We start from the raw sequence: 27,636 nt of genomic DNA, 5'->3' as shown, positions 1-27,636 counted from the left end.
TTGTGACATTTTCCCCTTCATTTATTCATTTAGAATCAACACGCTTCAGAAAACGTCTTAATAAAATGCAATCTGTTACTGGCTCCCATTTAGACTATTGCTTTTGGGGTTGCTTTTTGTCAGTCCCAAATTGAAGAGAATTGAGTTGAGGTTAATACATAAGAAAGCATGATCTGGATGCGTTGTCCTCTGTAGCTCTTGAATCATCAGGTGAATCGTGAACAGCTCAAACATCTTCTTATTGCCCCTGTAAGATTATTTTCCAAGAATGTTATGCAGTGAAGGAACATCATTTTGATCACTCTGAAGGACGGGAAGAATTTCAATTATATCTGAACACTACAAGTTACATAGAATCTGAAAAATGTTTGAAGTAAAAATAAATGCCTTTCTTATTATTAACAGATACTGTAGTAGATTTGAGATGTGTTTGGTTTTCGTTATGAAGCTTTGTAAGATAAAGGGACTTAACAGCAGTGTAAAGCCACAGAAAACTTTTTGTTAAATAAAGGTGTCTACAAATTATCCCACAATGGCATCTGCCAACAGCAGCCAAATTTGCACATCGTGCTAGATCATGATTTAGAGTAGGGGTTGAGGAAACTTTAAATGTGAGGCCTGTATTTCCTCATAGCCAAACTTCTGAGGGCCACATGCCAGTAGGGTAAGAGGCAAAAAGTGGGCGTGGCCAGAGGCAAATGTGGGTGGAGCAACAGTTGTACTGTAGGCTAAATTCCAGTCACAGAAAGGCTAGAGGTTTATCCTCACACACACCCTCCCATCCACACAAACAACAGATGTTATCATAGTTCAAAGACACATTGCAGTGAGGGAAAAGCACTCGAGGGCATCAAGGGAAGTGAGGGACGTGGCCTGAGGAATGGGCCATGGTCTGAGGAGAATCCTAAGGGCCAGACAGAGGGGAATAGAGGACTACATTTGGCCCCTAGGTGCAAGGATTACCAATCACTGGTTTAGCGAAACATGTGTAAACCATTGCTCATATGCTCTGCCTACACACACAGCCAGGAAGAGTTTAGAAGCTTTTAGCTCTTTGATCAGTCAGTCTGTGGCTTCGTCTGTGATTAACAGTAATTATGGTTAATACTAACTATGGCTCACTTAAGAAAAGCCAACTTCAGACCATAGTTTCTGAAGGCAGGTTGTTGAAACTAACAAAAATGTTTACCGATTATTATATTTTAACAAAGCATGAACTGTGGAATTGTGGTTAAGGTAATACTGTCTCAGAAACCATAATTAAAAATATTTCTTTAGCTTAAACAAAGATTTTTAAGGCTTACATTTGAAAGTTTGGGAACTTTTCCCTACCCCACTCACTTTTTACCTACAGTTATTATTTTCAAGTGGAGATCACAATTCATTTGTCATCATTTCCTCTTAAATATTAGTATGATGCTGAGGGGGAAATAAAGTTAATGTGCCTATTACACAATGCAAGAACCTGACAATGGGTTGAAAAAGATGACAAAGAGAGGCTAATAAAACTGGATAATAAGAAAAAGTTGACAAGACTTACTTAATTTTTGAGAGCTTTTGCAGCAGAATACTAAGTTTTTCCAGTATCTGTGTATCTAGCTTAGGGTTTCGAAGCAACAGTGAACAAGTGCGAAAAAAGGTCTCATTACTGCAAGCTTCCAGAAACGGATGCAAAAACCCTGTAGAATACAGTGACCAATAATTATAATTAGTTGAAAAAAGGAAGAAAAAGGTTTTTAAAACAAATTAATAAAACTAGTCACGTAAAGCATATTGCACAGCTTCCAACGTTAGAAGAATACTCTTAAATTCAGATTCAAGCACAGGCACCCTGCAGCCCTTAAGTACAGAACATGAGAACATCATATATCCTGGCATAGAAGAGGGAGCTGAAAAAATGAACTGATTCGATAATCATTATAGAATCAATTATAATGTGTGTAGACAGGTGTAGAATTATTCTACAGTGGTGCCTCGCAAGACGAAATTAATCCGTTCTGCGAGTATCTTCGTCTAGCGGTTTTTTCGTCTTGCGAAGCAACCCTATTAGCGGCTTAGCGGATTAGCGCTATTAGCAATTTAGCGGCTATTAAAGGCTTAGCGGCTTAGCTGCTAAAAGGCTATTAAAGGCTTAGCGGCTTAGAAAAAAGGGGGGGAAGCGAAAAAAAATCTCAAGACTCGCAAGACATTTTCGTCTTGCGAAGCAAGCCCATAGGGAAATTCGTCCTGCGAAGCGCATTGAAAAACGGAAAACCCTTTCGTCTAGAGCGTTTTCCATCTTGCAAGGCATTCGTCTTGCGGGGCACCACTGTACATCTGTAGTGCACTTACTGGCTTCTTCAAAATGTACCATCTCACTCGTTTCTCTGAAAGATTGGTTGATTCACTAGTATCTAGCAGCAAAGATTGCTGGGTAATAGCTGTGAAAATGGGTTTTCTTGTTTCTGGACAGATGCTTGGCACTCTTAAGCTGTACCTCTGGTTGATTATTTTCTAGGTTTGGTTAGGAAACAGCCTGAACAAGCGTCTACGTAAGTTCTTCTTTCTCTAGTGCAACAAAGTAAATTTTCCTTAGTTTGAAAGTGTAGGAACTGGATTCTAAATGCTCTTGGCCAGTCTTGTGAATAGGCCAGCACAACTACTCAAGCCTCTTTTGGAAATTATTTTGGCCCAAATGCTTTAATTTTAACACCAGAAGAACAGCCAGTCTACTTTCCAGACATGTGGCAAGGTATTCTACCATGGAAACCCTGATCTTCAGTTTAGCTGAGATCAGTTGACAGCTTGACATGGTTTGAGCCGTCTTCCTCTCTAGAGGGGTGGTCTGCTTCAAAGCTTGTTATTGGAAGATGTCCTGCTACCTTCTTGACCCACCCAGCTCCACCTACAATGCAGCATTTGATGTTCAAATTGCAGTGGCGAAGGGTAAAATTGGCTGTAGCCAGGATAGTTTACTCAAAGGCCAGGGTTTTCATGGTAGAGCAACCTTGGGATAACAAATCTGGGCAAAACAAAAGTCTTGGTGCAAGGAATTTTAGCAGCTGTTGTTGTTTAGTCATTTAGTTGTGTCCGACTCTTCGTGACCCCATGGACCAGTTCATGCCAGGCACTCCTATCTTCCACTGCCTCCCGCAGTTTGGTCAAACTCATGCTGGTAGCTTCGAGAACACTGTCCAACCATCTCGTCCTCTGTCGCCCCCTTCTCCTTGTACCCTCATCACACCCAACATCAGGGTCTTTTCCAGGGAGTCTTCTCTTCTCATGAGGTGGCCAAAGTATTGGAGCCTCAGCTTCACAATCTGTCCTTCCAGGGAGCACTCAGGGCTGATTTCCTTCAGAATGGATAGGTTTGATCTTCTTGCAGTCCATGGGACTCTCAAGAGTCTCCTCCAGCACCATAATTCAAAAGCATCAATTCTTCAGCGATCAGCCTTCTTTATGGTCCAGCTCTCACTTCCATACATCACTACTGGGAAAACCATAACTTTAACTATATGGACCTTTGTCGGCAAGGTGATGTCTCTGCTTTCTAAGATGCTGTCTAGGTTTGTCATTGCTTTCTTCCCAAGAAGCAGGCGTCTTTTAATTTCGTGACTGCTGTCACCATCTGCAGTGATCATGGAGCCCAAGAAAGTAAAATCTCCCACTGCCTCCAATTCTTCCCCTTCTATTTGCCAGGAGGTGATGGGCCCAGTGGCCATGATCTTTGTTTTTTTGATGCCATAGGAATGCAAATCCTAATAAAGACAGCAAAATCTAAAGCAGCACAGTAAAGCAGGAAGAAGCAGTATCAGTAATTGAAGGCCATTAACAACAACAACAACAAAAAGGATGGTAGATACTAAACAGGCTTCTCATGGAAGAGAGATTTTATTCAAAGAAAACAGCTCTTTAAGGCTCCAAGACAGATGAAAACCCCCAGCCATGAGTTCAGACAGCTCAGCAATGCCTTGCACTACACAGAGCAGCACCGCATTGGCTGAATGCCGGGCTCGGCTTCTAGAAGAGAATGAGAATGCTAGACGAATAATCAGAAGGAAGACTACAAAGGGAGACAGGATGGGAAAGGAAGGGAATCCTTTAAAGAGATGTTTCACTGCTTATCCCACATAAGCTATAAATTATTTCTTCTGCTCCTGCTTCAAATGTTTCTCTTCAAGATAAATTCGCACCTGCCCTTTAGAAGAGTAAAGGATGTGATGGATTAACCCTCGCAGCGCTGCCTGTACTGTCATTTATACTCTTGAAACAAAGTTAACGCTACGCAGAAGATGGTCTAAGCAGAAGCCATCTGCCTACAACCTTGGCAAAGTCAAGAATAAAAATGTGACCCTTTTGGAAGAAAAATATCTGGCTAAGAACAGGCATGTTTCCACTTTATCGTACAAACAAAAGCGGTAACTGTTCTTTAAAAATGCCAGAAGCTCAATATTCCAGAACAAGCTTGACTAGGACCCATGTTCTGCGCAGGGAAAGCAACGCTTGGTTCTAGTGGACCATTACACAGATCTGAGCCCTTTATAACCTTTTAACAAGAGTCTGGTGCAAGAGCCATGCCAAATAAAAGGCAGCAGTCAATGTGTAATGTGCTCAATCGCTCACATGTGCGGCAACTTGAAACAGCTAAAGCCCTGTGCAGGTGCATCTTTTTAAACAGCCTGAAGCGTGAGCCCGGCACTGTGTTCTTCTTGAAGCAGGGGGAGTGTGCACAACAAGCCCAAGGCAAAGCATTGCCCTGATTTTCTTGCTATCCTCCACCAAGAACCCCTTTTACTGGGATTTAGAGTACAAAGAAATGCCAACAGGTGGAGTACATCTTTAAAAGCTGAAGAAGCCAATAACTCCGGCCATGAGCAGCTTCAAAACAAGCACACTCCCTCTAGTGGCTCCGGCTGTTGGGAGAACTTTTGACACAAGTATAATAGTACTCTTCTAAAAAATTGAGGGTGTTTCGACTGTATGAAAAAGGGATATATTTTAGAGCCTTAAGAAACAACCCGGAAATTCCACACTGCATTGCGGGGCTGCAAGTAAAAGGGTGGGGTGAGGGCAGCTGCATTAGCACACAGCAGGTCCAATACTCTCCAAAATAGGTATATAGGCCTTTCCATCTGCTACATTTAGTTGAGGAGTCTTCCCGGCACAAACCACCTTCCTGACTATATCCAGGGACCTTGACGGATGACACCAAAGGGTCTCAGCTGTTTGTGACCTTTTTGGATCTGGAGCTCTGCGGTGGGAAGGCATTAATTATTATTATTATTATTATTATTATTATTATTATTATTATTATTATATTTGTATACTACCCTATACCCGCAGGTTTCAGGGGGGTTTGCAAGATGAAATCACAATATAAAAACACAAAATACATAATAAAAATAAAAATTAAGAAGAAGGTGGGATTTAATTTGTAGATGATGCTGTGTAGTTCCATCTAGCTAGGTATCTCCTTTAAATGTCCTCATTGATGCCCTTCTGCAAGAATTAAGAAACCTAATGCTCCACAAGATTGACTGCACAGCACCTTAGGCCTTGCTCTGCCAAGGTCAAGTCCTCTGTTTCTCAGAGCCCCTTGTTATTCCTTGAAAAGTCCAGTCTACTGACCCCTACATTGTCCTCAGCATCCCATTGGTGGCTTGTGGCTTTAGAGCACCCTCTGGTTTCCTCTCTTCCAGTGCCATTGACTGTCTCTCCTGTTCCATCTGCCACTCTCTCACCCAGACAGCAGCCATCTACCCTCCATGATTCTTCAACCTCACTGATCCTGGTCATGTGGCTGTTGCCCCGCTCCCCTTTCATAATTTCTGCAATAGCCTTTCTTTACTGTCTCTCACACTGCTTGCCCCAGAAGCCATGGTTGGTGGAGTTCACCTTATGTTTCTTAAATTCCGACAGCTCCATCCTCCGCAGCCCACCCGGTCTCTCCACTTTCCAATCTAGTTCGCCCTGCATGACTCTGCTCCTCTCTGCAGCTCTCCAAGCTGTTTTCAAGCCATGGGAAACAATAAAAGCTATGGCAGGTTTTTGTTACTGAATGTGTAACACTCACACTTTGCTCCAAAATGCAGGGCGAACGCCACACTCATTCACTAATGATCTTTATTTTTGCTATAAGCCACATTCTATGTTTTTGGTGTGCGTGCAAGAGGTTTCGAGTGTGCACTTAAAACTAAAAAGTATAAAATCATTTATTTATTTAATTATGCATTAAAACACCAGGGCAGCTTGCAATGCATCAGTTCACGTTCGACCATCAGAACACTAAATAAACCATTAAAATACAGTGGTACCTTGGATTACGTATGCTTCAGGTTACAGACTCCACTAACCCAGAAATAGTACCTCGGGTTAAGAACTTTGCTTCAGAAATCATGCTCCGGCGGCGCAGCGGCAGCAGCAGGAAGCCCCATTAGCTAAAGTGGTGCTTCAGGTTAAGAACAGTTTAAGGTTAAGAACGGACCTCCGGAACGAATTAAGTACTTAACCCGAGGTACCACTGTAATGTTAAAAACTGTCAGGGTTAACAACCACAAGCATCATAGGGGCACATTCGTTAGAGATAGTGGGGGGGATTCACTTCCACCCCCTATCAAGTGAACACTCAGTACAAAACCAGGTAATGGGTGATGTCAGAAGTCCTGGTTACCTGCGAGGAGACTTGCTTCTGGGCTGTATTTCACCAAAGGTCCTAAGCTATCATGCCTTCCGGGCATTTTGTGCGATTGAAATAAAAGGAAAGCACACCCAACAACATATAACGTGCACAAAAATTGCTCTCCTGACATTAGTTTGTAGGGGGCTGAAGATAAAAAGGAGTAATACTTCCTGGTTAAGATAAAACAGCATAATCACCCTAGGCAGAAAGCGTGGGATGAGTCCTAAGCTGTGATTTATCTGAGTGGAAGATCAAGCAGGCTGGTTTGCATAGGAATGCATAAGAGCTCTCCATTTCTTAGCTCAACTAGCTGCAGGTCTTTAATGCAGAAGGATTATTCTATGTGGTTGGAGGCACATCTGGGGATCTGACTTAGTTCTGTGCAAGAGTCTATCCAGCAGCAGGCAGTTCGAGAGACTGAAACGACTGCATTCCAATAGACTCAAGGCAACAGTTTCAAAGTTAGGTGCCACTTAAAACTGAAGGATATCATATAGCCCATTCTTTCAGGTAACAATGGAAATATCTCACATATTAAGACAGTTATATGAGATATGCTGTACAAAGTAATCTTGTATACAAAACACTCCTCCATGCAGATACCGTATTTTTCGCTCTATAAGATGCCATTTTTCCCTCCTAAAAAGTAAGGGGAGATGTCTGTGCGTCTTATGGAGCGAATGCAGGCTGCACAGCTATCCCTGAAGCCAGAACAGCGAGAGGGATCGCTGCGCAGCGATCCCTCTCACTGTTCTGGCTTCAGGGATTCAGAATATTTTTTTCTTCTTTTTCTTCTCCAAAAACTAGGTGCGTCTTATGGTCTGGCGCGTCCTATAGAGCGAAAAATACGGTATATGCATGTCTAACCTCCTCACATAATGAAGAATTTACAGAGTACTCAAGGGTTAAAAGTGTGGCCTTTACTGTAACAACTTCATGGTGAGTACTAACACCATTTTTTTCTTTTAGAAAAGCACTGAATAGGGCCACCCCAGTGGAGACTATGCAATTGGAGACTAGCGCAATGTACAATCCCTATTCCAACATGATATCCAACGCATGGACATGGAAGCATGGTAGATGTTGGGGACAGCAAGTGAAATCTTGATTACTCCTCTCCCTCACAAATTGTTAGAAACACACATAGGGCTTACATCAGGCATCTCAAAGATGTTATTGAGGAGATTTCACCCCTCCCATATCCAAGAATCTGCTGATGAGTCTGGTGATTTTCCAGAGAGGAGGGGCGGTGTTCTGCTCTCTACTTATTCCGCTCCAGCCTAACATCAGTCAGTCAGTCAGTCAGTCAGTCAGTGTGTCGGAGAGAGAGAGACTGAGTGTTAGAGATTGTGTGTATAGATAAGGTTGCTGCTAAGAGCAGCTGCAGACACTCAGTGCAGTTCAGCTTTTTCATTTAGCTCTGTATATAGTTTGTATAGTTGTAGATAGAATAAAAGAAGATATTCTACAGAGCTGCTCTCCGAGTCATTTATACTCTGCTATACTCTGCTGTGCGACGACTGTCTTCTTATTGGAGTGAATCCGGTGCTCACAACGCTAAGCTGTGAGTCCACAGCACTTTGACCTGTTCCTGTGCAGAAGGTGGTCTCTGGAAGTGCTACCCAGCTCGCCTAGCCCAGTCGGGGCTGAAGTGGATGAGTCCAGTTGGTGACACTGGCTCAAGGGCGATGCTGACAGTTATTCAGGCTGGTATACACTCCTTTTGTACAGTCACAGATGTTTCAAGAGGAAGAAGATAAAACATTGTATCCTCCCACTAAATTCATGGGTGAATCATTTGCAGTTATTTTTCTAGACCGTTTCCTACGGCAAGTTACTGTGCACGTTGGACAGATGTCTTCTGGGAAAGGAGAAGAATGGGCTTTACCCTACTCATGTCATGTTTTACCAAACAGGCTAAGTAAAAGTCAGGGGATTGTTGCATTTTAAAGAGAAGTCTACTTACTGGTTTCTTCATCGCTTTGATTTCTCTCTCAGTGTGAAAAGTAGAAAGCTAAGCATTAAATCTACAGAAAATAATTTCCCCCCCTTTTACTAGCTTGCCTGCACCAAACATTAATGAAAGCATTAAAATAAGACACTTTTGGGGGGGGTGTAAAGCCTGTTTTACTTGGAAGCGACTCTTGAAATAAGACGACCAAGCAAATGGCCAATTCAAAGGAAACCTGCAATTTAGAAAAGCTGAGCAAAGCAGTATGAAAATGTTGATCATCACTTAGCACACTTACTGGATTGCGTTGTCATCTGAAGCAAGCTGTCAACGGCGTTGGAAAGAACACCTTTACTCGATATTCTTATATGACTCAAGATAATAGGCACAGCTTGGTAGTCCAAAAACAAGGCCTTCCCTTCATCCGTCTTCAGATCCACGCAAAGGGAATCAAAGGCTTGAGCCAGGTAATCAGCTAGAAAATGCATTAGAATTTTAAACAGTAAAACCGCACCACTATTTTGGGTCACTTGTCAAACAAGCAAGGCAAAAGAGGATGCTATACAATACTGATATAACGAGATATCAAAAACAAAATGTCTTTATAGTGCGTTGCTTATTTAAGGCCTAGCCTCGTTCATTCTTTTTTTTTTTACTAGAAGGAAATCATATTTACAACTCATATTTTATTAAATCAAATAACCATAAAATGTTCCATTTTTCACATTTGCTGTCCTTACAATGTTTATTATTATTTTAAATAAATGTTATTAGTTTATAAAAAGAGATTCAAAACTTAATGCCAAATATCTTTTTTTAAATCCAACCTTAATCTAAATAAAATAAAAACATAGAGAAAAAGAGGGGTGGGGGGAATCATTAGAATCAAAAATTTTGCTCATTCCTGACTATCCCTCTTGACCGTTTTAGACACAACCTAGGGCCCAGAGATCTTGTAACATGGTTTGTATTCAGATTTAATTTTAACCAGGTTATTAAGAAAAAACATTCTATAAATTTTAATAATCCAATTAAAAAAACCAAACCACCCCTAGGTTTCAAAAATAAAATCGGTTTCTATCTACTCTGATAGAAAACAATAGCAGCACATACAGGAAACAACTGTTGTCAGTGAAGCCAGAAGGTCCTATAGCACCCATTTCATGCCCTTTTTGGATTTACCTATTTAGATTTATGTAACAGAAGCCGAGTTGTTGCTGTTTATGAAGCCAAAGTTCATAAAGCCTTGGCATTGCCTAGCATTCACAGTGCTGAACGCTTCTCACTATGCTTGGAACCTAAACCTACACAAAGAAATGATTTCTCCAAATTTAAAGGTTAAATGATAACTTTAGTAACATTCAGTTATAAACAAGGTGTTAGTGGCATTAATTTCCTCTGAATACCTGCTGCTGTGCAGCTTTTATTCAACAATTCAAGGAATAGCATTGCTTTGTGCTGGACGGCCCTCAATTTTAGCGAAACAAAAACAAAGATGCATTTACTAACTAGCTATATAAATCCCAACCACATTTTTCTTTTGGTAATCAATTATTGCATTCATGTTCAAACACTACTGACTGAGTTTAAAAACATTTTAAGCCCCCTTTAATTTCCCAAAGATTTGACTGAGGAAAGGTTTCCTTTGCTATTTTTGGTATGTTGGCATTCCATCAAAAGTAAATATTGGAGATTTCAGGTAATGATAATAAACCACAGTAACACTTATTCTACTGCGTTAAAGGATTACATAAACTGAATCATGCCTGAATTTACAAAACCTTAATTAGGATACCCCCTACTGCATTGTGACTTTAAAGCAAAACATTACTTACAAACCATCTAGAATTATGTACCAATCTATGCTGGCATTTTTATATTGTATATTCATTCTTACTTTATCTACAGATTCTACACTAAAGTAGGATGGCAGAGAATTGTTCCTGTATATTAAATATTTTAGGTGTAACTATAACCATCTTAGAAACCAAGTTTTATTTTTGTAGAAAGGTGAAGAGGTGTGGGAGTATTCATGGCCAAAACATCATTTTGTCCTTGAGCAGGAGTGCAGAATCTGTAGCCCACCATATGTTGTTCAACACCCAATTCCCATCAGTCCCAGCTAGCCATTGGCCAGGGCTTATGGGAGTTGTAGTCCAACACTGCCTGGAAAGCTACAGGTTCGCCATCCCTTGTCTTGAGTACACCTAAGGAAAAATCAATGACCTACAGATCACCGGTACGTTATCAGTAATATGTTTGTGACAAATAGTTTTCAGTGGCTTCAGAATGGCAAGCCGAACTGAACGATATTTACAGATTCTAGGTGTGGGGACTGTTAACTTTCCATGCCCTAAGGATCTAGCACAGGGGGTGGAGAGATGGATCCGGCCCTACCCCACAGACCAAATTGGAAAGAGGGCCCTTTCAAGGACCCCTGTGTGGTGCTTTGAAGCGCTGCTGATCAGCTGGTTATTGGCGCTTCAAAGAGCAGTGCAGTGCTGCTCAGTTCTTTGTAAGCCCTTTCACGGACCAGCTGGCTATGGAGTTCCACATGGGGAAACTCAATTGTGTGGTCAATCCCAGGGCATTTAAACTGAGTTCCTATCAGGTGATTGGTGGAGAGGGCAAGTCAACTAGGATTGGCCTATCAGTAGATGGTGCATTGGCAGGAGAGGCTTTCTGCCTAATCAGGAATGCACTTGAAGGCTCCCAACGGGGCACCGGCAGCCATGTCCCCATCTGCCCCACACCTGATGTCAGGTGTGGAGCAGGTGGGCAATGGTCTGGGGAAAATGACCTCTCAGGCCAAACTGGGACCTATGCCAGATCTAATTAGGCACAAAGGCCAGAGCTTCCCCACTCCTGTTCTATCGTTTCCTGGTTATGGAAGTAAGTTCAAACACATGCAGACAGTGACTATCAAAATATTCCAGTATTCACAGGATGAAGCTTCTCCATTCCATACAGAAGCACCACTCAGTGCCTCTAACCACATCTCCAAGATCACTTGTGCCAACTGCTTATCCACTATCTTACCCCGATCTCCCTCCCACCCATCATTTGCTTGCTTCTTCCAAAACTTTTTTTAAAATCCAAATTCACATTCACTAATGTGATGGGTGATCATTGAAATTTAATCACGCCTGCATACAGTGGCGCTGTGGGTTAAACCACTGTGCCGCTTGGGCTTGCCGATCAAAAGGTCGGCGGTTCGAATCCCTGTAACGGGGTGAGCTCCTGCTGTTCGGCCCCAGCTTCTGCTAACTTAGCAGTTCGAAAGCATGCAGTGCAAGTAGATAAATAGGTACCACTCTGGTGGGAAGGTAAACGGTGTTTTCATGCGCTGCTCTGGTTTTGCCAGAAGCGGCTTAGTCATGCTGGCCACATGACCCGGAAAAACTGTCTGCGGAAGCGGACAAACGCCGGCTCCCTTGGCCTGTAAAGCGAGATGAGTGCGACAACCCCAGAGTCATTCACGACTGGACTTAATTGTCAGGGGTCCCTTTACCTTTTACATACAGTACCAATTTGCACAAACACAATGGCTTTGACTGCGGCAAGATGGGATGATAGCCAATGGCTTTAAAAAATGGGGGATAAAATAAACTCTTGGAGGACAGATCTAACAATGAATATTCATCAGATCTTCCCTGTTCAGAGGCACTATCTTGCTAAATGTCGCTTGCTGGGAAACAACAGCTTTTACTGTTCAAGCTCCACTTGGAGGCCTTCCCAGAAGCATATGGTGGAAAACCGGATTCTGGACTAAATGACCTTTGGCCTGATCTAGCAGAACTGCCCTTATACTGTATGTTTATGTTTGTGGCCCTCTTGGGCTGCCAAACATGCAAAAATCTAGAAGTTCTGCAGCCATTACCCCTTAAAATACATATTGAAATACTTTAGCCCCCACCCCATTTTTAAAAATCAAGTTTCTTTAACCTACCTTTTTTTGCCAGGCTTTTAAAGAATGATGGGTGAAGTGATTTCTGAGTTTTGACACTGCTGGTTAGGCCATATGTTTGTGAGAATGGCTTTGATGTTTTGAACCGCCTTATTCTGAGATAAACAGCCCTGTAACCAAGTTGATGGAGGGTGGTACAGAAATATATCTTCATAAATAAATCAAATTTACTTCACGGGTCAGTCAGTCGGAACAAGTATCTTTCTGTAGTTTGCTGTTTAAGTATGGTTGGAGACACCATATGCTTCATGCAGACTTCAAAAGTATTGGTAGAACTTACCTTGCGTCACTGTTTTGATTATAATTAAGGTTGATACAAGTCTTAAAGGCAAATTGGAGCTTTTAAAGAATGCTGCGGACTTTGGCTTGGGATCGGTAGTATGTTCAGGAGAAATATATTGACATCCCTTCGGCACAACACCTTTAAACAGGTCTTCACCCAGTCTTCTCATTGTTGATGTCATTGTTGCATACTGTTATACAAGCAATAAAACTGTATGAAGTGAACATAGCATTCCACTAGATAAATGCAAACGTCATTTAATTTACTCTGAACAAGTCTCATCAACATTATTCATGTTTCAAATGCTTTACATTTGAGACGTATTGTCCAGATGGAAAAAGGAATATCAAAGTACACCAAGCAATATGTGAGCACCATATTATAAGCCACTATGCAGAAGGCTGTCTTGTCTTGACTGACACTCACTTCAGATAGCAAGAGCACCAAGAGAAGAACACTCGCAGATGATCTATAAAGCAGCACTTTTGAGACTCCAACAAAAATTGAAATAGGTGTATAAAAAAGCCTACTATATAAAAGAATTAATAGCATGTTATAACTGACTTCAGTGGAATGTAGCTTTATCCTGGCCATGAATGCATTTCACGGAAGTAAGGTACATTAAAACCTGGAAAAGGTTATGTGGTTAAATCTAGAATTCTAGCTTTTCCTGCAATATCAAGTTCTTGATTTGGGCACCCTATTCACAATAAAATAACTATCTTCTACCTAGCAAAAGAATTGCAAACGCAAGTACATTAGTATTGGAAGCAATTTACCCAACATATAAATGATAATACAGTGGTGCCCTGCAAGACGAATGCCTCGCAAGACGGAAAACTCGCTAGACGAAAGAGTTTTCCGTTTCGGAGGTGCTTCGCAAAATGAAGCTCCTATGGGCTTGCTTCGCAAGATGAAAATGTCTTGCGAGTTCCTGCGGTTTTTTCCCCCCTCCCCCCCTTTTTCTAAGCCGCTAAGCCGCTTATCTGCTTATCCGATAAGGTGATAAGCCGCTAAAAGCCGCTAAAAGCCGCTAAAAGCCGCTAATAGCGCTAATCCGCTAATCCGTCAATGGGCTTGCTTCGCAAGACGAAAAAACCGCTAGACGAAGAGACTCACAGAACGGATTCTTTTCATCTTGCGAGGCACCACTGTAAATAACTCCGGGTCAAATTCAGATCAAGTAAAACATGGAACCTTCCGCAGAGAAGCAGTGTTAAATGCAGATGAACTACTTTGCATGAATACTTCTTACCTGTGTGCCTCCATCTAACTGCCTGATTGCCCAGTAAATGAATTTAACCACATGCATGTGCAAGTCAGGATTCACAAAGGGCATCCACTGAAACTGTTCAGCAACTAGAGGCAAAAACTGGAAAACACAAATATATCATTACTGTCTTTTTTTTCTCTTTCCAAAATTTGGGTCCTACTGATAGATCCTATTTGCAAGCTATTTCCAGTGGATATTTTTCCTGTGATGCTTTGTAATTTCACATGAAAATTACCTAAGCAAAAAAAGACAAAACCAGCAACATGGTTGGCTGACGAGCACCATGAATGTTTCTTTACTTCCAAGAGCGTGCCTTGCTTAGTAATTCAGACAAATTCAATGCTATTGTCAATGCTAATACTGCTATCTTTAAATTCTGGAATTCTGAAAGAGACAATACTATATAAAATATTTTTTTTGCAGAAACTTCCCATTTTTCTACTAGTGGGGGAAAAAACCCCAGTCCTGTCCTCTCTCTATACTCCTCGGAGTGCACAAACAAGGCATGCAAGCAGCAGCTGCTGTTTGTCCCCAGCATCTTACATGCCTCTGAACACAGAAGTATCAGTTAGCTATCATTAATATCACAATGTAAGGCTTTTGAGTACATTAGCAATGTAAGGGAATGCTCCACAGGTTGAAGGAGATTGTGGAGTCAAATGACATGTATAGGCTATTGTGGCAACACACTACACAATGTGGTTGGAGAGTGCCATCTGGGAGGGGCCCAGTGAGCAACAGAAGCATACAGAGACTCTTGTAGGCAGCATTTATTTACATGAGAGCTCAAGGACAGCTCTTATGGGCTTCTGTTAGCCACCACCAGCAAGGGCAACAACTGGGAGCAATTGAGCAACTCTGTTACCTTAGGTGATGTTTCCAAAGCACAACTAGGGAAGAAAAAGCACCGCCAGTTCCAGAGTGTGGGTGCTACTGACTCCAGGTGTTTTCTCCATGCCGAGGTGTGAACAAGGAACAACATGTCAGCCAACAGCTGTTGGAATAGGAGCCTTGTAGGCACCTACCCAAAGCAAGTAGGAACAAGTTCAACAACAGCTACTTCAGACAGAATTCTAGGATCACACACTACATCGTAGGTGTATTCATGCCACATCTAATCACTACTTTGCCAAAATAAATCATAACACGTGTGCTTGGATTGCTTTTTAATAGCCCATCGAGGGGATATTCTAACCTCTAGGTTAGATTACGACAATGCGTTATACATGGGGCTACCTCTGAAGACAGTTCAGAAGCTTCAGCTGGTGCAGAATTCAGTGGCCAAGTTGCTCACCAGGGCAAGACAGTTTAAGTATATAATAATGCCAATTCTGGCCCGAATGCACTGGCTGCCAATTAGTTTCCAGGCCCAATTCAAAGAGCTGGATTTGACCTATAAAGCCTTTAACAGATCAGGAGTGCCTCTCCCCATATGAACCCACCTGGACCATGCAATCATAACCTCCAGGTATAGGGCGGTATATAAATTCAATAAATAATAATAATAATAATAATAATAACTGGAGGCCCTTATTTATTATAAATTCAATCAACAATAACAATAACAATAACAGCAACAACTACTGGAGGCCCTTCTTTGTGTGCCTTCTCCACAAGGTCCAGAGGATGGCAACACAAGAGTGGTCCTTTTCTGTGGTGGCTCCCCATATGTGGAATGCTCTCCCCAGGGAGGCTCGCCTGGTGCCTTCATTATACCTTTAGGCGCCAGGCAAAGACATTCCTCTTCTCCCAGGCCACTGGCTAATTTAAAAGGCCTATAACCTTTTAAACTGTGTTTGGGGTGGGGTGCTTCTGTTTGTTACTATGGTAGGTATTTTTGTGTTTTTACTGTATGTTGTAAACTGCCCTGTGATCCTCGGATGAAGGGTGGTATAGAAATCTAATTAATCTGGGATTATAGGAAGTGATTGATAGAGTAACACTAATGCAGGGAATGGGGATTCTATTCTGGGCAGCAGATCTCTATGCATGCATTTGAACTACTGTATCTGGAACAGATTGCTGGATCAGATGCTAATGTTTATTATAATGGAGATTGCAAAATCCAGTTAATGAAGTATTTATTGCAGTTAAGATTTTTCCAACTACAACGGAAGGCCCCAACATTCCACATGCTCACAAATGTGTTCCTCTGACAAACAGTATGTCTGAAGTTGTTTCGACATTAATAGGCTTTAAATAGTTTCTGTATGAAACCTGGTAGATAGAACACATGTCCCACATGTGTACAGAATTAACAGGGAAATCCTACGTTAGATGTCAGTCACACTATGTCCATTAAGGCTAACTCTAGGTAAGTGTTTAGGATTGGAGCTTAAAGATACACAAAATACCTTTGTTTTGTAATTTTATATCACCTTCTACTTGGAAAAAAAGTATTATATTCAACATTAGCCATACTCACTAAAGGCCCCCTGTAATTAATGTGTGTGACTAACTACTCTTAGCATGACTAACTTTGGATACAACCTTTATACAATGATATGAAATCATTAATCAGAGTGGCCTGGATAGCATCCAAATCAAGATGAGCAACGTTTGTATATATGGAAATGCTGCAATCATACATAAGGTTATATCACAGACTACACCCTGTGAACCTGAATAGCTCAGGTTTGGAGAGCACATGGCTCAGTATTATGAAAATGAACACGAATTCTGGGGCCTACAGCGTTGTTAGACACACATCCAAATAGAATACAAGCAGTTTTACTGTAAAACAAGATGTAGGAAGGAGGAACCCTACCCTGATACACTTCTCCTGTGTGTAGTTTCTGCTGGAAGCAAGCACGCCTGTCAGAAGACATTCAGAAGCTTTCTCTTCCTCTGCTACCAATTTGCTCAGGTGCTGATCTGAGATCCAGTCCATTAACACCGTTAAAAGGTCATATATGTGTGAATTAATTGGTATCTGCAAACATAAAAGTGAATCTCTTAGGGCACAATTTGAAGAAGTTCTTTACCATGAGATAACTATCTAAAGCGTGCACTGACTTGTGCCATCTGCACTGCAACACACATCTGACTTGCATCAAGGGCACTGAGAGCATATACAAATCTGCCTGGGGATAATGGGGATGTACTGGTTTGAAGAAGAGGAAAGTTACTCCATCTCAGCATCATATATATGGATGAGAATTACTGCAGGATTGACACTGGGAGGACAAGTATTTTTTATTTTTTTTATGACATTTCTAAACACATTTCCACTACCTTCCTCTGTTGAGGTATGTCATTATTCTTTTTTGGGGAGGGGGGATTCTTCTCATTACAAGTTCCTTGTTTTCAGAAAACAATTTTTTGCCTTTTCAGTTTCAATTAACACCAGCCAGTGTCTTCTCAGAAACTAAATATAACCCAAGCTTATTGAAATGGGAGACATATTTGGAAATAATATTTTCAAGAGTATAGTGGTACCTCAGGTTAAGAACTTAATTTGTTCCGGAGGTCCGTTCTTAACCTGAAACTGTTCTTAACCTGAAGCACCACTTTAGCTAATGGGGGCCTCCCGCTGCTGCAGTGCCGCTAGAGCACGATTTCTGTTCTCATCCTGAAGCAAAGTTCTTAACCCGAGGTACTATTTCTGGGTTAGCGGAGTCTGTAACCTGAAGCGTCTGCAGCCTGAAGTGTATGTAACCCGAGGTACCACTGTACTATTTACCCTACAACTCCCCTCTCAATAAAATATAGCAGTTCCAAACCAACATGTCCTTGTGCATGAAAGAGAAAGAGAAAATGAACTTGTAAAATCTGGAACTGAATACTGAAAAAATATTGACTTTCAGACTTACAGAAAATAAAATGGTTGGGTGTTGATGAGTGAATTCTATAATTAGATGATGATGAAGACGATGATAATTTATTATTTATACTCCGTGCATCTGGCTGGGTTTCCCCAGTCACTCTGGGCAGCTCCCAACAGAATTAAAAGCACTATAAAACATCAAAGGTGCAGGACAGAGAACCAGAAGTCTTTTTATCTTTGGTCAGGGCTCAGCCTGACTCCCCTTCCCTTTTTGTATATAAGAATTAGTATGAACGAGGCCTCGCAGCATTCTCACAGGCCCATATAAGATCAGCATACACAGTTGGGCCTGATGAGCATTTACTGTTCCCAACCCAAATCCTGCAGAAAGCCATCTAATTCAGATTTTAATTTAATCCTGACTTGTTTTAAGAGGTGATTTACTTATTCTTTGATTTTATATCAATGTTTATATTTGATGTTAGCCGCCCTGAGCCTGGTGTTGGCCGGGGAGGGCGGGATACAAATAAAAGTTGTTTATTATTATTATTATTATTATTATTCATTTTTTCTCTTTCTCTCTCCTTTCACTTTTCCTTCCTTCCTTTATTTCCCCTTTTCCTTCTTTCTGCCTCCATTCCATTATAGATTAAGCATTTCTTTTCATTCAGTGTATTATAAAAAGATACTTTGTATTGATTATGAACTTTTGTATATCTTTGGACAAATATCAATAAATATAGATACATTTATCAATATAGACATACAGAATTCCCCTTTCCCCCTATAGTGTACAGCTTACTTTGTAACTTTTTGATGTTATTGTTTTTTCTGGCTTGATAACCTTTCGCTCCTGGGCTGTGTGGAAAGCGTCTTTAGATTTTTGTATGGATAAAAATTCATGCTTCCGCTGTAACGGGACAGAATGAAAAGAAATTACATTAGACTTCTTTCCCTGCAAAGCTGACAAACAATACAAAGCATATTGAAATATTACCTGCAAATTCTCTAAACGAGCTTGCACCTTTCGAGACTGGCCTTCCAACTTCTTGTTTTGCTCACTTACGTCATTTAGCTAAAAAAGAAGTGGAAGACGTTGAGCCAAGCCTTATAGATAAAACTTTTCTGTTATGTAGTGGCGGTTCACAAATATCTCCTCTCTTGCTCATAAAACTGTCTGGGTAAGTCCTCCCCACCCTTCACGGCTTGTTAGAATGAAGAGAACTAGAGTCACCCCTTTATCCTCCTTTACATATGCAAAGAACAAGCTGCCAAGAGTTTGCAGCTGCAATTCTAAACACATTTATGGAGAAGTCAGTTTTGCTGAAACCAAGGAACATGCTTTCTCGTCATTTTTTTAGTGCCGAGATGAAAGACACACGAATCACTTCAGAGTGACTGCATCCTTTCTGTGGCATTTTTGAAAAGCAATGTCCTGCTCCGTGGTGAGGCGAGGCAAAATTCCAGCTGGGTACAAGGCTCAGGCTGTGCTACCGGAATGCAGAACTTCAGCAACAAAAATGAGACTGGGAACTATAGAGTGGCAACAGCTGCCTTCCAATTGTCAGCCCTGCTTGCACTGGAAGGTGCTTAGAGGTCCATCCTGCAGCAGTAGCCTCCTACTGCGATAAGAATTGGAGAGCATCTGGTCTCACTGGGTCTCAGAATTTGAGGACAGCAGTGCCACAGGCTCATCTGATGGAAGCACATTTGGGGCTCCCCCTGTGAGTCCTGCCCTTTCTGGTTTGGAGTCCTCAACTTCACATCCTTAAAAATTCTGGGTGCCTGACAGGTACTAGTACGTTTTTGGTTTTTTTTAAACTGTGGTCAATATTTGTAAGAGCCACAATGGGCCAAGGCTCCCCCAGTCAGACAAACGCTCCTGAAACAGAACAGATGTAGCCAACCTGCAGTAGAAAGAAGGGTACCCCATAGTTTGTTGAAGCTCTAAGAGACCCACAAGTGTTGAAATGCACAGCTGACAGAGAGAGAAGCACTTGAACTCAAAAGCAAAGCAACTACAACATTAGGTGCAAACATTCTGGTGCAGAAGCTATGCTTTTAAAAGAATTGCAAGACTTCTTCAAGAAGATAGTATTACACTAGGCTAGTGTAAGGTAACGTGTGAATTACGTTTAACTATTCTGGTGACTATATTTCTTACCCAGCATCACCCATACACCATAAAGCTAACAGAAACTGTAATAACCATTTAGTATTAGAACACTTAACAAAAAAAAATCTGTTTATAACATTTAAAATGCCTGATTTGTGTGTATATTGTTATTTATTAAATTTGCTTACCGCCCTTCATCTGTAGATCTCAGAGCTGTTCACAACATAAAAATACAATATAAAAAACACTTGCCTGTTGTCTTAAAGCATCATTCAGTTCCTTCAAAGTTTCAAATGATGATTTAAGCCTTTTGTTTTCCTTTGCTTTTTCTTTCAAAGCTTCAGACAACTGCTGAATTTCAGCTTCATGTTGCTAGAAATAAAATGAAGAACTTGTGAAGAAAAGGATTAGCAGTTTTGTGTTTTTGAAAGCATTTAAAGTGTCCAAAATCACATTGAAACTATGAGTCACCCTGTCAACATTCTTGACATAATGTGAATCCAAGACTCTTAAGATGAGTAAGGTGGAAGGAAAAGAAAAGAAAAATCTAAAAGAAGATAAAACTGGAACTTATCTGTCATTGCGCTGCTCACATAAGTACCCTGCTCAGTGGTACAGGCCAGACTTAGGAGACAGGTACAGATTCAGACTTAGGAATGCCAAGTGAAATATAAAGGTTCGAATCCCCGCGACGGGGTGAGCTCCCGTTGCTCGGTCCCTGCTCCTGCCAACCTAGCAGTTTGAAAGCATGTCAAAGTGCAAGTAGATAAATAGGTACCGCTCCGGCGGGAAGGTAAATGGCGTTTCTGTGCGCTGCTCTGGTTTGCCAGAAGCGGCTTAGTCATGTTGGTCACATGACCTGGAAGTTGTACGCCGGCTCCCTCAGCCAGTAAAGCGAGATGAGCGCCGCAACCCCAGAATCGGTCATGACTGGACCTAATGGTCAGGGGTCCCTTTACCTTATATATATTGAATGTCCAAATTCTGATATAAGCACTTCAGTTACCTCCTGCGCAGTCCTTTGGATAATGTCTATACACCATACTACCCGTGACTAAGCTTTGGCCATACAATCCCTCTCATTCTTCTGTCTTTCTAGTCACCCTCCTCAGAACACCCTCCTAAATAGCCAGATGTTATGTCTCTTGATCATCCAAAATGCTACTTGTTATGTTTCCCAGTTCTCTTCCTTATGCCTTTTCATAATTAGCTGCTATGGCTACATCTGGATGATTGTATGAGCTTCCTGACCCTATAACCAGTCACTTTACACTTTACACAAGAGCTGGGGGGGGGGGGGGGCTTGTCTTCTGCCTGACAAGAATAAGAGGATGAAAGTGACTGCTTGTGGGTGCACCAAGCTTGTTCATATCTTGACTTATCACCCTGTGATATGATTGAATGTGGCTTGCAAGCGATAAAGGAGCGCAATTATTTTAATTTAGATTGTTTCTTTAGTATAAACTTGTATGATCGCATAAATTATCTGGGGGAAATTGTACTTGCGGCACTACAGCATACAGAATATGACAGAGCGGTAATCTAAAAAGGAATATTTTCCTCTGGTGCACTGTTAGTGGGGTAGGAGAGCTAAAAAAAAAAGAACAACACACATCTGACAACCAATGTGTCCCTTTGGTTTCAGACAGTACATAGGTAGAAAAGTCCAAAAAGCCTGGAACACAAATTTGCACACACACACACACCCATGGCCATGGTGGCTCATTTACCCAAAGTAATGTATTTAGCATTAACTCTGGAAGTGTATATTTGATTCTGACCAAACTAAGCCTCCTAGAGCAAAATATACATCAGTCTCTAGAGCAAGGCTTATGTATGTTTTGGTGGAGATTCCTGCATTGCAGGAAGTTGGACCAGAAGCCCCTTGGGGTCTCTTCCATCTCTACAATTCTACGTATCAAGTAATGAGAGTTACTTAGCTGAGATGTGAGAATAATTCCCACCTTTGTGAATATTTTAGCCAGAAACGTTTTCCCCTGGTAAAGAAGCATTTTTAGAAGTACCCATACCTCTTTCATAATTTGAAATTTTGTATGAACTTCCTCCTCAACGCTTCTTATCTTGGTCAAAGCAGCTTCATGTCTACAAAGCAGGGTCTCTCGTTCCGCCAAACAGTGCTCACGTCTTTCAAGTTTTAAAGCATATTCCTCCTGGGCTAATTTTTCTTGCTGCATCAGAACAGAAGAGGAGCACAAACTGTGGTACTGTGAGTAAATTTTCATAAAATCCAGCATTTTCTTTTTAAATGTAAGTCATCCCTGCAATTAAGTGTCAGAAGAAATGACTACTCCACAAAAGATGCGCTAGTCTGCCTTCCTTCCTTAACGTACCTTTGGCCTGAAAGGGCAGAGCTGAATCTTTTCCGATCACTGGTAACAATAAAGGTTGTTTTAATAAGCTCGTATATAGCAAAGAAGGCTGAAGTAAGCAATTAAAGTAACTCAGTCATAACCACATTAGCTGCATATGGTACTGAAGGTTACTCATTTTTATATGACAGCCTAGATCAAACATTGGTAAAAAAATTGAATTTCCTCAGTTTGAAATAGTATTTTACATACTTTAATATTCACATTATAGATGGAATTTAATACAGATGTAAAATTCAATAATAAAAAACTGGAAACGTTGGTTAAAACTGATGTTTATAGCACTGCAACATCTAAACAACCAAATAATTCAGGAAAATTTGTTGATTAGAAAAGCAGAAACATAGTATTAAAAATAAGGTCATGCCACTGCAGGACAGAAAACAGTAAGAAAACATACATGATGTACACTAAATTAAAATTTCTACTTTTAATTTTTTTAAAAAACCTACTGATAGATCATTATTGATTTTTACCTGCAGCTTTTGATGTATGATAGATAATTCGCGATAGATTTGACTGAAATGAGATGGTATCAAGTTTTTCCCATTTAGTTCTTGGGTTTCAAGAATTCTCACTCTCTCTCTTGCTGGTTCACCACCACTATCGTAATCACAAGATGTGGTCACTGTCAAACTGGATGGCAGAGTAATGTCTAATGGGTGAAAACAGACACAGACATACTCAGAAGCTCAGTGTACCATTCCTCTGTTTAGAGCATGAGACTCCTAATCTCGGGGTCATGGATTTGAGCCCTGCGTTGGGCAAACGATTCCTGCATTGCAGAGCGGCTGGACCAGATGACCCTCGTGGTCCTTTCCAACTCGACCATTTTACAATTCTACTTCTGTTGAGAATACATCAAGTACTCAACATAATGTGTGAACCAGTCTGAAGTGACCTTCAAAGCACTCATCTATAGGTTTACCTAGCCATATCTAGGAGCACTCTGAAAACTGTGAATCTGTCCTAGAAAAGGATGACCCCCCCCCCGAAGTTGATCGATGCACCCACCATCAAATCATCCACCTTGCCTAGCCTGAGCTTCAGTTTCTTGGTTCTCATTAGTGCTTCTAATCCCACACACCAATTTAGTATGTTCTCTGCCTCATTTAAATCAGATGTAATGGGGAACTGTAGTTGGGTGTCAGAACCTGCCCAGGATACCATAGCTACTGAATGTTGTTGAGAAGTCCAGAATGAGAAGTCATGATATTCAATGTAATCTCATCCTGAAGCTGTAATGTCTTATTACTTGGCAGACAGATGTCTGGCTACCACTTTAGACTCTGAAAAGCTATCACAGCTACTATGCAAAGGCATTTTAGACTGCAGTTGACTATTGGAATTGTGCGCTCTATGCTGTTTTTTAGGTTTTTGTTTCGTATTGGTGTAGCTGGATTTGTAGCTGGTTGACTGACTGAACCCAAAGAGTGCTCAATAATGGTTCCTCTTTATCCTAGAAAAAAGTGACAAGAGGGGTGCCGCAAGGTTCTGTCTTGGATGAAGGTATTGAGGGCTGCTCATCACATTTGCAGATGACACCACACTGGGAGGGGTAGCAAATGTCAGAAATGGGATTCAAGACGACCTCAACAGATTGGAGAACTGGGCCCAAACTAACAAAATGACTTTAAATAGGGACAAATGTAAGGCTCTACACTTAAGCAGGAACAACCAGCCGCACAAATATAAGGTGGGGAACATCTGGCTTGCCAGCAGTACATGCAAAAAGCATATTGGGGTCACAGTAGACTACAAGCTTATCACGAGTCAACAGTGTGATGAAGCAACAAAAAAAGCTAATGTTAATCTAGGCTGCATCAACAGATGTATAGTGTCCCAGTCAAGAGAAGTAATAGTCCTGCACTATTCTGCCTTGGTCAGAACAGAAGTCTAAGTGGATCTCCAGTTTAGAGGTATACTTTGGTTCATCTCAAATGGGGAAAAAGCTTCCTCTGAGAGCAATGCTTACTGTTGTAAATTTTGGACATAAAAAAATGCAGTTAACTAGAAATGCTTCCAATACATTGCTTTGTTGCATATAAAGAGCCGTTATGTAGCTAGCAACACAGGGTTATGTTCCGCTGCCCATGTGTAGAAGAACACAGGCCAGCCAGGCAAGATACTTCCAATAGTAGAACAAAGGGATACTCACCCACCTGTCTGGAATTCGGAAGAGATGCTTCCCCCGTTGGCACAGCAATCATTGCCACTGTTGCATCCATGTAATGGGGGGGGGGAGGGGAGAGGGTAAATTACCCACCATGCTTTCCAACTAATTTAACACAAAACTTCACCTGTGAAGATGTGATTTAAGAGAGGGGGCATAGGCATAGTCTACCTCGTATAAGATGTCACTACCAATCCTGAAGTAAACGTGCTAGAAAAAAATCATGCAGTATGTCAGCTGAGCTGCCAGTTACATATTTCATTTAATTTCAAGCTGTGAATGGGCTATCAAATGAGATTTCCTTTGAGCTGTATTAGAATTCATAAGAATGTGATTACCTGATTCTGAATATGTGTCTCTGGGAAAATCTCCAATGAACTCAGGCTGTATGTCATGCTGACTTGAACCATATAAAGAATCCAACTCATCACCCTGCCTAATAGACACAAAATGATTGCATTAAGCTACACACTGTATAAAACAATGTTCGTTCACATTCCTTGTACAGTGGGAAGGATATCCAATAAAACTTTCAGATCTTAAAATATATTATTCCAAAGTACAATGATGAGACTCAGCGGTATGCTTTACAGCAAAAAGAAAAGACTGGGTCAAAGAGTAAAATGGTTTTCTTACCGACTTAAGTTTTTAACATTCTTTGAAGTGTCTGAAAAACGCTTTGTATTTTGCTTTCTTCTATTGCCAGTATATTCTAACTCTGAGGAGCATTTGAGTAACGATGCAATTGTATCATCAAGTGAGCTGTCCATTTTCTCTGCAAGGAAACAACATAGGATTGTGCTAATTAGAAAAACAGAGCCACCCTGCTAATGTACCCAGCACGAGTACCTGAAAACCCTGCTAATACCTTAAAACATGCATCTAATCGCAAGAGCTAGTCTCCACAAATCTGGGACTAGGGAGAGCGAACTCTGGGTGAAGGAGCAAATCCTAGGAAGTCTTCAGCGTTGGCAACTGGTTTAATATGTAGCCATTATAATGATTAGCAACCTGTCCACTCCCCACTTCAAAAAAGACACCTTGCTGCCAGGAAAAAATACCCCCAACCTCCACAATTCATAGAGAATTGGAGAGAAGAGTTTTTGTGTTGAGCATGTTGCACAGAAGCACTTGCTATAGGAAATGCAGCAGAGTGAATGAGTTTGAGAAATGCTTATCAGCAGCTCTTATTTTGTATACAGGCGGTGACCATTTTGCAAGCATCCAACTGATGGGCGACCGCCGAAACACGCACCAATTTCAGCCCTGGAAGGGATGTGCGCAATGACTGGGAACGCAAGACTTTGACACAATAGAACAGCTACTCTCTGATTTAAACATCGAGACCACCTGCTCTTAAAGGTATTCCCAGGTTTGTTAGCATGGGAGCACTGGCCCACAATCCTAACCATATCTTCTCAGTGGGACTTACTTCCAGTCTAAAACTCCCAAATTATTAACTTTCTGCTTCACCTAAAACTTCTAGGTTCAGTAGAATGGGTACTTGTCTGCAGGCTGCAAACTAAAGAATTAGGAAAGAATAAGAGATTAAAAGGCATAGGAAGGTCAGACAGAAAAGGCCAAAGAAAAGAAATGTGTCCTTGCGATAAGAGACTGTATCCCCATTCTATTTTCCTAACCTTTTCATATAAAAAAATAAGAATTCTTTTAAACAAATAGATCAAACACCTTTTAAAATGCCTTACCTGTAGATATTAGGGACCTTCTACTTTTGCATTTGGCCTGTGCTCCATCCAGAGAATTATTCTAAAAGAAGAATTTTGTTCTATAATTACTAACATCAAAAATATGCTGGCCTGTTACACAATGTTTGTTTATTTGATTGTTTTGAAGTGACATTTCACCTTTAAACAGGAAAGGGTTTTCCATTAAAACTTTACAAGAAATCAGAAGTGTTTTCCTTAAGCCAGCCCTTGAACAAAATATTTAGCCAACGGTGTGTTTGTGTGTGTACACACACACACACACACACAATAGTAAGAGAACACTAAGAAGGGGGAGTAAAAACAGACAGACATTTCAAATACTGGTCTTCATACAAAGGGGCAAGTATCTGTCAGAAAGTTCCACAACTTGTTTTTATCGGACCAAATGTTTAACACACACACTCAGTTTAGAGCTGCCAGTTTGTGTATGCGCACAGAAAAAGGCTAGGAAAGCCTTTGTCAAACAAACAAAGAAATCGAATTAAGTCTCACTCTTTAAGTGTTTTGTGCATCTTTTTGTTTGCTTGTTTAATGACAGGGGCCCCTCAACAGCTGGAAATAGCCAGGGCCCCCCTCTGGGCCTGAGTATGCCTCTGGGCATGTGCAGAGTGGCTTCCCAACCCAAGGCAAACAGCAACTCATCGTTGTACATTTAGGTCTGCAGGCTGAAGGCTTTTCCGGGGGACGGGAGCCCCCAGCACCTGAAGAACCGAACAGGTGAGCGGCCGGAATTAAAGTGCTACACGAGAACGGTGGGGGCGAAGCCGGCAGCACTCCTGTCCTACCCCGCGTCTCGTGTGAATGGAAGAACACGCATTTGCAGTTTGCCCTCCTGTCCAGGCAGCTGTTCCACACACGCAAGCCGGCCCACCCTCCCTCACGCATTCCCGCCCGCAGGAGCCCCACCTGTCCGGCCAGGTAGCGTCTCCTCCAGCGCTCGACTGAGGGGCTCAGCTCGGCGGAAGCTGCCATTGGAGGAAGGGCAGAGACAGTCAAGCAGCCCGCGGCCGCCTCCGCCACTCACAGCAACGGCCCGAGGAGAGGCCGAAGGGCGCCTGCGCGAAGACGCTCATTACCGCGGTTGCCACGGACAACGAGGAGCGGGAGGCGGCGCGGCCTGTTTCGAAGGCCGCGCTCGACCTAAGACCCTCCTTTCCTCACCCGCCTCCGCGGGAGGGGAAATCAGCTAGTTTCTCTCTGACGCCGCAGGAAGGGGAGGGAACTCCCCGGAGGGTAGTCCCATTTCTATGTACAAGAGAGGAGCTGCCTGCCTTGGGATTGTATAGTTGCAAGGTACCCCCCGAGGTCATCTATCCCAACCCCCGCCACGCA

At 41.7% G+C, this 27,636-nt stretch overlaps 1 protein-coding gene across 2 annotated transcripts; it reads right to left on the bottom strand.

Annotated features, from left to right (window-relative positions):
- Positions 1 to 27,636, bottom strand: CCDC138 (coiled-coil domain containing 138). Of its 2 annotated transcripts, none has more exons than XM_081003066.1 (15): positions 27,211 to 27,636; positions 26,284 to 26,344; positions 25,214 to 25,352; positions 24,916 to 25,013; positions 22,881 to 23,059; positions 22,045 to 22,203; positions 20,267 to 20,386; positions 18,896 to 18,973; positions 18,701 to 18,808; positions 16,900 to 17,064; positions 14,115 to 14,231; positions 12,857 to 13,049; positions 8,908 to 9,084; positions 1,541 to 1,679; positions 1 to 247 (listed from the first exon to the last, which is right to left on the bottom strand). In XM_081003066.1, exons 1-15 carry the CDS (start codon positions 27,274 to 27,276, stop codon positions 76 to 78), a joined length of 1,971 nt encoding a protein of 656 aa, XP_080859192.1. In that variant the 5' UTR covers positions 27,277 to 27,636; the 3' UTR covers positions 1 to 75. The 2 variants fall into 2 exon arrangements, with proteins under 2 accessions (XP_080859192.1, XP_080859193.1); XM_081003067.1 differs by lacking the exon at positions 27,211 to 27,636 and adding an exon at positions 26,955 to 27,166.

This window comes from Podarcis pityusensis (genome assembly GCF_964106645.2).
Source record: "Podarcis pityusensis genome assembly, chromosome: 4".
Lineage (NCBI taxonomy): Eukaryota > Metazoa > Chordata > Lepidosauria > Squamata > Lacertidae > Podarcis > Podarcis pityusensis.
The sequence above is the reverse complement of the archived record's forward strand: the minus strand, read 5'-3'. Positions and strand labels throughout refer to the sequence as shown.

Bases quoted from the DNA above. Each gene is read 5' to 3' on its own strand.
- CCDC138 (XM_081003066.1), bottom strand. From the start codon at position 27,276: ATGGCAGCTTCCGCCGAGCTGAGCCCCTCAGTCGAGCGCTGGAGGAGA. The intron at 18,974-20,266 runs GCAAGTGTTTTT...CTTCTTTTTTAG, and splicing joins ATGATGCTTTAAGACAACAG to CTAAATGACGTAAGTGAGCA. The intron at 1,680-8,907 runs GTAAGTGTGCTA...TGTATTCTACAG, and splicing joins TCAGATGACAACGCAATCCA to GGTTTTTGCATCCGTTTCTG.